Raw genomic sequence first — 9,730 nt, forward strand, 5'->3', positions numbered from 1 at the left:
AATCATTGGTCATAAAGAAAATGGGTTGAATTAAAGGCCTGGTTCGCATTAGCTACTATTCACACCGTGACGTGTCATTTTTTTTCTTCTAGATATGCACTTTCAATTTTGATCTGAAATTTTACACCGTGTTAGATATGCATCATACTTACATCCTCGCGAAATTTCATAATATTTCAAACCCGTCAAGATAAAATTTTGTACTCCCCCTGTTCTTAAATATAAGTCTTTTTAAATATTTGAATATGAACTACATACGGATGAATATAGACGTATTCTAGAGTGTAGATTCACTCCTTTGCTCTGTATGTACTCCATATTAGAATCTCTAAAAAAGACTTGTATTTGGAAACGGCGGGAGTACATATTAGAATCTCTAAAAAAGGCACCCTGATTCTGCAATGCATTGCAGAACAAACACTCGACGCAAAAAATATATGCACAGATGCTTATTGTACAGTCAGCCAGCCTCATCACTATTTACAGCCTACATCATTCACAACCTTCGATCAGCTCGAACTCCAGCCGATCAAATCACAAGAATCAAAAGTGAAATTGGCAGCAGTGATGATCACTGGATCGATCTGAGGTCAATTCGTATAACAAGTTCAGATTAACTTCTAGCAGCAGATTGATCACGAAATGGTTTCAGTTCAAAGGTTGAAGAAGTAATCACCGCCTCGCCACTGGAGCTTTCAGGTAGCCATGGTGTCCTCTCCAAGTGTCCTCCGGAGCACTCTCAGGCTGCGAGCGATGTCGTGGACCACCGCCTCGCCGTCCCTCCCGTTCCTCAGCGAGTTCACGCTGTGCTCCAGGAAGCTCCGGTCCGCTTCCAGCGCCTGCAGCCGCCGGCTGAGCTCCCCGATCTCCTCCTCCAGTGCGGCCGTGTCGTCGCCCTCGCCGCCGCCGTCGTCTCCGCGGTGGCCGTGGCCGTGAGTCGAGCCCTTGCTCGTCGTCTCGATGGACTGAAGATGCTGCCATTTCGTGAAGTTGTCGCCGTTCCTCACGCGCTTGCCGACCACCGAAGCTTCCGTCGTGTCCTCCTCCTTGCCGCCGTCGCCGTCTTCTTCTTCTTCTTCGACGTCCGTGGGCTCCGGTTCTTGGACGATCCCGCTGCTGTTGTTGGAGAGCCGGTGGAGCCTGTCCGTCAGCCCCCTCAGCTGCTTCCAGGCGCGCGCGTTCTCGTCGTCCTCGGAGCCGCCGCCGGAGAATTCCTCTCCGGCCGGTCCGGAGCCGGAGACACCGCCCGTCTCGCCTTGTGTCTGGCACGGAAGGAGCCTCATATGGTCGCGGATCTCGCCGACGATCTCGTGGTCCCTGAGCCTGGCCTTGTATCCCTCGACCTCGGCCTCGAGCTCCCTTACCGCGCCGGCCAGCCGGTCAGCCTCGTCACGATCGTACGCGCTCTGCTCCTCCATGACCCTGCGGTACTGCGCCGCCTCCGTCCGCATGGCCGCCTTCTCCTCCTGCAGCCTGGTGATCATGGCCATGGCCTGGCTGGTCGCCACCGCCGACGCGCTCCGCTCCTCCTCCAGCTCCTTCCACAGGAGCGCCATGGACCTGCGGTCCAGCTCCACCCGCCGCTTCAGCTCGTCAACCGTGCCGCACTCTTCAGCCTCACCTTCAGCGCCGGCCACGCTGCCGTCGGAGACGCCCGAGTAGTTCCGCTGCAGGGAGAGCGCCCTGGTGATGTTGCGCAGCACGGCCTGCTCGTGCTGCTGCTCCTGCACGCTCGGGCTGTCGGGCGCCCGGAAAGAAGAAGAAGTGGAGAGCTGCGAGAGCAGCAGCTTCAGGTGCTGGTGGACTCTCAAGGAATCCTGCCGTGTGGTGGCCCTGTCGGAAAATTCAGGGTCCGGCTCATCTGCTGCAGCTTTGGTTTCAGACGGTTCGCCAGTGTCAGTAGCATTGTGCCACACATCTTCTTCTGGGTTATGATCATCTACATGGAAGAAAGATAGCATTGTCAGAAATTCAGATTGGCAGGACAAAATTTAACAGATGGTATGTATGGTTGTCAATGGTAAAGCTGCACACACCTCCTGTATCTGTATGGGGTTCTTCATCTTTTGTTGGAAGATCACTTGTCTGAATGCTGTCTGGATCTTCACAGTGTAATTTGCCACTCTGAACTTGCGTTAACTCGGATTGAAGAACGCTATCTGCAACCTTCGTGTGAGATTCTTCATCTTTTGTGGGAAGTTCACTTGTCTGAATGATGCTGCCCAACTCCCTTGAATCTTCAGCAGCGTGTGTTCTGTCCGGGACGCCACTCTGAACTTGCGTCAAAGTAAGCTGCTCCTTCAACCGATCGATGGCGGCAGCGTCCTCCGGCGATCTTCTTCTCAGCTCGGACTCGGAGTCGGAGGTCCTGAGCTCACTGTACCCGGCGCGATCGAACCCGTCGTCGACGGCGAGCCGACCCCCTGAAACATCTCCACTGCAAACCTCCCCGATGCCCACGCCGCCACCATCATGGCAGAACGCCTCCGCCCTGTGGGAGCTGCACAGGAGGTCGCGGTAGGAGGAGCCCGGGCGCGCCCCGCCGAGGACGGCGTCGAGCCGCGCGCACGCCGGGCACGGCGGCGGGAGGTTGCAGAGGCGCGCGAACGCCGTGGCCAGGTACGACAGCAGGCCCTCCAGCAGCATCAGCAGGATCAGCACCCATTCCAGGACCGCCGAGGATAGCAGGGCAGAGAGCTGCTGCCGGTGAGATCCCCAGGCCGTGCCGGTAGCTCTTGCTCTTGGCGCCATTGATTGATCTTCCCTTGGGGTGAATGGATGGATGGATGGATAGGCTGCCACTGATGAGTACACAGGCCGCTTCTTTCCTGAGGAAGACAGGTTGCAGATCAAGATCACGCATGCTGATTCGACTCAATCTATAGGATCTGAACAGACTTCTTCACTGAGAATCAGAATGGGCAAGATGGATGAATCAAGAAACATGCGTACACACCATACCTTCATCTCATCTTCCTTGACTTGGCAGGACAGGAGGAGGGAATTCAGGAGAGGGGAAGAACACAAAGCCCAGATCTCCTCCCCCTCTTTCTTTCCTGAGCACCACTCGCCAACTACCACGAAACCGTCCAATAAACAAGAAAAGAATTGAAGGCTGAGAGAGATTTCTACGCGTACCAATACTAGCAATAATTCCAGTCAAAGGGACAGCGAGAGGGATGAACTCCGTCCAGATTGGTTGGAAATGTACACGAGATTAGACCAAGAAGAAGAGGCGACAGCTGAATGCTGAATTGCTGATGATGATCTTTTCTTTTCGACACAAAACATAACAGGGTGGCTTTCTGGGTTCTTCAATTTAAATATGCCCACTGTGTCCCATCCAAACCTTTTCCTTCCACGTAGTATTTTTCTTTTTCATTTCTGAAACCGGGTCAGGAAATGGAGCCTGGAAAAGTCAGTTTTATCTGCTAATAAGGCTACTAATAATTGAGACCCTTCAAGTTGGAGTAACAATGCTCCGTTCTTTTCCTAATGAATGAGAAAATAAAGGGAGTGAATGAATGCTACTTCTCTCACCTTTAATATGGCGCTTAAAGTTACTCCCCCTGTTAAGACGTTTTTTGACACGGTCACGGTGTCAACACATATTTTACATTTTGAGACAGAGGAAGTATTTCCCTGGGGTGGCCATGTCATGGGGACGCTTACGTTAAATTTATACTAGATGTAGAACTGGCCCAACCCTTATCATGGTCGCCACGTCTGATCCCGAAGATACTCCGACAAATTTGCAGAACTCAAACCATGGCAACAATAATACAAACATGAGCACAACACCAGACAAGGTGGGGGTCATGGAACATGGGACAAATCAGCAAACCACCCAGACCCAGGCAAGCAAACATCCAGCGGGGCAATGCAACAAGTTCAGCTCTCAAATTTGTTCGTCGAGGGCATCATCAAACGACCGAGTGACTGACTGACATCCACCTTACATGAATCAACTTAACCGCGAAACACAACGACAGCAGAGACAACGTTGAGTTAGGGTTTGTACAGCGACATTCGAACTTGGCTGGCTGCTCCATGCTCCTCCTTCTCAGAGGGCCTTCATTCAGCTCACGGGTTTGACGGCTCTGGCTTTGGCGCCTACGCCGCTCTTCGGCGAGCACTGCGCTTTCTTGGCGTCTTTAGGATTCCCCATGCTGTGACGATGCGCCCTGTGAGATGCCGCGCTGGTGTTCACTGCCTCCAGGGTCGCCGGTGTGCCATCCCCGGTGCTCTTTCTCCTTGTAAACTTTGGTGACTTGGCACGGGTTGGAGGCACCTTCACAGAACAAAACCAAAAATGTAAATCCGTGACTGAGCATAGTTTAAAGTTAGTCCATCGGGTGTGTTATATTTCTTGCCAGTAGTCAGTAAACTAAAATTTTATGGGAAGTTAGTTAAATGTTCTGCTTGTCATAAAACTATGCATCAACATCTACTCTCTATAACACAAATGGAAAGCCTTATAGATGTAAATTTATGAAGCAAATTACACCTATGATATCATTCAATGGGTTGCTTTTGCATTAGGGGCAACATGTGTTGTTCGGTGAAAAAAACAGCACATTAATTAATTATAAGGCATTGGCTCATTTCGGTGATATATACAGAATTCTCCTAGAAAGCACCACATCCATTAAATGTAGATTGTGATTTATTTTCATGTATAAGCAAGTAAGCAACTGCAAGTACAATTTTTATGCGGAAATACAAGATATGGGAATTACCTTCTTCAGCTCAGCCTTTGGAGGGGGGCCTTCTTGGTAGAAGTTTGGCATGGGTTTTGCTCTGATGACCAAGGATTTCCTTAGTTGTTTTAAAGCCGCTTCTTGCTCATCCTACAGGAAAAATGAACATCAGAAATGTTAGTAACAATATTAATAACAAAAGATTCAAAGATATGTTGGTCAAAAAATTGGCAGTAGCAAGCTGTTAGGAATCTAGGGCTCGAATTCAGAAGAGTCTAACCTAGGCTTGAACACTATGTTATTCAATAAGCTTGATAGACATACACTGCTATGGCCAAGTGGGAATGTACAAATAAACCTCCAATGTATAGGAGATGCAAATCCTCACAACTACATTTTCATCATAGGGATTATAGTTCTATATCAATTCCGATTCTATTTCTGACATAAACATATGCAATCAAGCATCTAATCGCCTAGTAATGCTGGAAAATCTGTTTGTTTAAGTGTAGTACAGAACAAAGGATGCCCGTGTTAAATCAAGACATTTTTCCTTTACCAGGGTGGAACAGAGCACAAATAACTCAAATGTTCCATCATACAAAACAAAAGTACGTTCTTACCTTTTTCCTTGTTTCAGCCTCATTCTTCTCAGCTTCCAAAGCTTTGTGCTTCTCTTCTAATTTCGTGTAGAACTGAAGAATTAGTAATAATGTGAGTATCAGATTTAAAAAAAAAATCGCTACTGTCTACTAATGGTTATGATCATCTTGTCTTGGCACAGTGCAATCAGATTGCATACACACCTCTTTCCTCTTGTCAGCACGGTCGTCACATACAAATGTAGGAGCAAAGGCAACGGTTGTCTTAGTTCGGCCAGCTCGTGCTGAAGCTGTGGTTCTTTGTGCAACTCAGGAAAATACATAATCAATTGTTTCAAACTGCTACGAGGAGGGAAACATCATGTAGGCAATGTTTTCAGTTCACAAAACAATGTCAACTGAGAAGATACAGCTTGTGGGTTCATAGCACAAATGGTAAGATCTTCCAGAAAACGTAAGAAACAAATTGCCAGAACAATGTAATTTTCCAGTCATCTTTCAGCCTTGAGCCTTGGTATGCAAAAATTGGAAGAACATCTTCCAAAAAATAAAATTACAGGAACATAATGATAGAACAGTGTAGAGTGTAGACCGTAAATTAGAAAAGGATACGAAGAAGTCACTGAACAGGAGTCGTCGTCTTGAGGTTGAAATGTAAGGCCAGGTTGTGACATCTTCTTGGGTGTCACCAGAGTACTCTGCGGTAATACCCAGATTAGTTCTGTCAATAGAACAAACTCTCTACAAAAAGCTTACAGGATGACATTTTCAGCCAAATAGAAACATCAGTCAGGAACAAAGAAAAGACACATGTCATCGATTAATATGCGTGCATATGTTCAGGTTCATAAAAGAAATTTAAGATGTTCCACGACACAAGAAAGACAAATAAACTTCAACAAAGGAGCTCTTCAATCAGAAGATATTACACTCTTCCCCAACTCATATGATCTGGGGTATGTTTGGATTGTGACCAAAGTGTACAATACAAAAAAAATTGTTATGTCTAAAATATTGGTCTTTGTGTGGATGAGGGCCAACTTTTTGGCAACTCTAGTTCATTTTTCTAGCCAATGATGGCCAATGCATGCGCAAGCAAAACCTCAACCGATAAGTTGGCTAGCCAATCTTGCTTCTGTATGATCTAGTTAGCTAACGTTCCATAGCAATGAAGCATGCATGAACGTTAGGGCCAAAAATCAAATTAAGAACTGTGGTCTAATAAAATCAAGACTAGAGGCACATTATTAGCTGCATCATGATACAGTGCAATAGAGCATAGAGAAATCGCCAACATACCTTCTTTATCATGCTTGCTGGAGAGGCACTACTTCCTTGCCCAGATTTTTCTCCATTACTGGATGGATGAGCAACACCACCATTTCCTCCACCAGAGACCCTTCTTTGAGTTGAAAGTGTGAATGGTTGAGGAACAGTACGCTTAGACTTCTCTGATCCAGACATACTAGGCTTTGTTGGTGACTTAGGAAGAGCAGACATTTCTTGATCGATCAACTTCAGTGAATCTTGGTTTATAAGCTTGTCTTCCCCTGTTTCTCCGTCTATGGCCGGTTCTACAGAAGTTACTTGGCCCTCTGGAGAACTATCATGATCACTGCCACTAACAACTTCCTCGCAATCACGAGTGTTGCCATCTGGTGGGCATATAACAACACCATCTGATTCTTCGTCCGTGGAGATTTCCGCAGCCTCTTTCACAATTGGACTGCAGAAAATAAAGAATATAAGTACAGCTCTGCAGCTGGAGTTTTCTAGGAATTGTAATGAGAGGGAATAAATGGATAAACATTGGGGGATTCAACTACCTTCTATAAATAAAAAAGTGCAATCTCATAAACTATTCGGTGCAAGTATCGTGCAAGCAACTCAGCACATACAGAAATACTCTAATACTCTCCAATAATGAACTAAGAGTCAGGTGCATTTAGTGTATTCAAGCAAATGATAGGCTTATAACCTGAGCATTATGATAGCCAATCCCAAAGACTCATAATGCCGACATATATATGTGACAACTGACAATGAAGTATAAACAAAAGAGCACTTCTGTAAATTTGGCCAGATCTTAGGTATGTAACTGCATAAAGATACTCAATTCCACTTCTCATAACTCTTCAAATTGAACATCTGAATCGAATTGCTCTAGGAAAAAAATGCATGCCAGTTTATGTCTTGATGTTCTCAAAAAAAAAAAAGGAAAAGATGTGTGATAACAAAAATATGTGACCAAGCATCTAATAAGAAACAAGATACATATCCATTTTTCCTTGACAACGCATGGAAGTTGTAGCTGATGCCCAAGAACTGTTGACAAAGATCGCCAGATCTCAACTGCATATCGACCATCCACATAATATGTAAAAAAGGATCCTAAAAAGTCAACTTGCACGATCCTAACAGCCAAGGCCACCTAAGACACTATCTCAAAATCTTCACATGGAAAAGCTGGTGACTAAAAAAAGTTGCAATTAAAAATTCCTGTAAGATGTGCAAGATATACAACTAAAATTTGCCGGTGGAAGTTGAGGAGCGCACATCCACCGGAAATTTCCCATGCACCCTAGAATGATTCAAGCTTGCTAGAGGAAGATGGAATATCCATCTCGTCCAAACTTATGCCTCTGGAAGGTCAAAAAAGGAAACAAGAAGTTCTCAAAGCTAAAAAATGACGAGCTGGGCTCCTAACCAAAATCTTAAAAAAGAAACTGCGTTTGGCTCCTGAAAGCATTCCTTGTCCTACAACCTGAGTTCAGTGTAAGGCGTTTGTGGGCTATGTTGAATCTGTGTCCTCCAATACGAAACCCTAGGTCGCCCAATCTAGAGTTCCCAGACCAAGAAAAAGAATCCCCTAAAAACCACCAAAAACACGCATGAATCGTGCGCAGCTAAAACAGATCTAGCGGCACGCCAGATGACGAGCTCCAGCTCCGACATTGCTCGGGAACGGCGCCCATATAATCCCCTCCTGAAAAACAAAAACGCAGCAAACAGAATGCAGACGGTACTGGTACTACTGTAAGACTGCCATTACATGCTCTCCGCCCCTTTGGTGCTGAGATCCCACCGGCGCCGGGCCGCGGCGGACGCGTCGCCGCCCCCTTCGCCGCTCGCCGCCATGGCCACAGGGGTGGCCGGGACGAGCTCGGCCCGCTCCGCTCCGCTGCTGCTGCTGCTGGACTCCGGCCCGACCGGCCTCGTGGTCTCCCCTGCCTCCGCCACCGTGGGTCGCCTTCCCCCTCTCGAGCGGAGCGGCTCCACCAACCCCGCTAGCTCGCTCGCTCGCCGCGGTGCCGAGAGGGAGGGAGGGAGCGGGGGAGTGTGGGATCGAGTGTGTGCGCCTGGCTGTGTGGCTCCCCCCGTGCTCGAGGGGTTGGGTGGGGGTGGGGTGGGTGGGTGCTTCGTTCGAGCTCGGTGCGCGGGGGCGGTGCTGTGGCCGGGCTGTGGGGCGGAGAGCTCACGTGTAAGTGGAGGTGACTTGGCTTGGACTTTGGACCTTTCCGTAGATAACCGTGCAGTGCTGGCTGCCTGGCTGGCGATGGTGTTGCAGGGATCATCACCCGGTTCACGCCAACTGGACGGTACAGCTGTGCAGATACATGAACATTGAGATGTGTGTCAAGAGGAGGGGCGAGGGGTGCTTGGCTCGAGTGACCGTTAACCGGACGGTTGGTACCATGACCTATACCTCCCGGGTTAACCTGCGGCTACACGGGTAACGATGACGCCTTCTTTAGCTTAGGTCGACGACTGCCCCGCCATGACGCGGTGGCGATCGATGGCCAAATACATTTGGTGGTTGGGGATGTGGTCGGGGAGTGGGAAGATGCAGAGTGGAAGGTGACATGACAATAACGGTGGAGATGATCAGATGCATGAGAGCCGAAGATATGTAATGCGGCGAAGAAGGTGAAAAAGCAGGGTCTCAACAAGTATCTAAGCAGCCGTTCATGGCTTTTAGAAATTCTTTCCATTCAGTTCCTCGAGACTTTTCGACCAATATGGAACCCTTGTATTTGAATTTTGGAGCCGAGAAACAAGCGTAAGTTAGTGGCCGCCACGGATTTTATCCTTGCAGGCGGTATCTAACCATATCGATCAATTTCGTGAGATCAGACATGTGTCTCACACTGTGCTTCCTCTCAAATTTAAAAGCAGTAGGGGCTCCTTCCTTCCTCTACTGGTCCAACTAGTGGTCGGTGCCCATAAGACAACAGGTCGCACTCTCAACATAGTACGAGATGTATGTGTGTGTATGTAAACATCTATGGTTGTATTATGTTTTTTTATAAAGAGAGCTCCCTCTCCAATTTCCATATAAAAGAAACCACAATGTCTTGCAAGACTGCAAAGTAGGAACTACTAAACATGGCTAAAGCTACTATGAGATAAGGAGCCATCCCTCCCTCC

At 47.7% G+C, this 9,730-nt stretch overlaps 2 protein-coding genes across 2 annotated transcripts; both read right to left on the reverse strand.

Moving 5' to 3' along the window:
- Positions 1–421: 421 nt before the first annotated feature.
- On the reverse strand, positions 422–3,364 carry LOC123113724 (myosin-binding protein 1). The gene is made up of 3 exons (XM_044535027.1): positions 2,962–3,364; positions 2,037–2,828; positions 422–1,939 (listed from the first exon to the last, which is right to left on the reverse strand). Exons 2-3 carry the CDS (start codon positions 2,749–2,751, stop codon positions 696–698), a joined length of 1,959 nt encoding a protein of 652 aa, XP_044390962.1. The 5' UTR covers positions 2,752–2,828; positions 2,962–3,364; the 3' UTR covers positions 422–695.
- Positions 3,365–3,810: 446 nt separating this feature from the next.
- LOC123113725 (protein WVD2-like 1) lies at positions 3,811–8,686 on the reverse strand. Its single transcript, XM_044535028.1, has 7 exons — positions 8,355–8,686; positions 6,602–7,028; positions 5,915–6,000; positions 5,507–5,600; positions 5,324–5,395; positions 4,740–4,850; positions 3,811–4,291 (listed from the first exon to the last, which is right to left on the reverse strand). Exons 1-7 carry the CDS (start codon positions 8,438–8,440, stop codon positions 4,079–4,081), a joined length of 1,089 nt encoding a protein of 362 aa, XP_044390963.1. The 5' UTR covers positions 8,441–8,686; the 3' UTR covers positions 3,811–4,078.
- Positions 8,687–9,730: the final 1,044 nt, after the last annotated feature.

The sequence above is a fragment of the Triticum aestivum genome, chromosome 5B (genome assembly GCF_018294505.1).
Source record: "Triticum aestivum cultivar Chinese Spring chromosome 5B, IWGSC CS RefSeq v2.1, whole genome shotgun sequence".
Classification (NCBI taxonomy): domain Eukaryota; kingdom Viridiplantae; phylum Streptophyta; class Magnoliopsida; order Poales; family Poaceae; genus Triticum; species Triticum aestivum.

What these genes read in the sequence shown, in the direction of transcription:
- LOC123113724 (XM_044535027.1), bottom strand. Translation starts at nt 2,751, where the DNA reads ATGGCGCCAAGAGCAAGAGCTACCGGCACGGCCTGGGGATCTCACCGG. An exon ending in ACCCCATACAGATACAGGAG is followed by an intron (nt 1,940 to 2,036) that starts GTGTGTGCAGCT and finishes TCTTCCATGTAG; the next exon opens with ATGATCATAACCCAGAAGAA.
- LOC123113725 (XM_044535028.1), bottom strand. Translation starts at nt 8,440, where the DNA reads ATGGCGGCGAGCGGCGAAGGGGGCGGCGACGCGTCCGCCGCGGCCCGG. An exon ending in GTGCTGACAAGAGGAAAGAG is followed by an intron (nt 5,396 to 5,506) that starts GTGTGTATGCAA and finishes CTAATTCTTCAG; the next exon opens with TTCTACACGAAATTAGAAGA. An exon ending in AGGCTGAAACAAGGAAAAAG is followed by an intron (nt 4,851 to 5,323) that starts GTAAGAACGTAC and finishes TTTTTCCTGTAG; the next exon opens with GATGAGCAAGAAGCGGCTTT.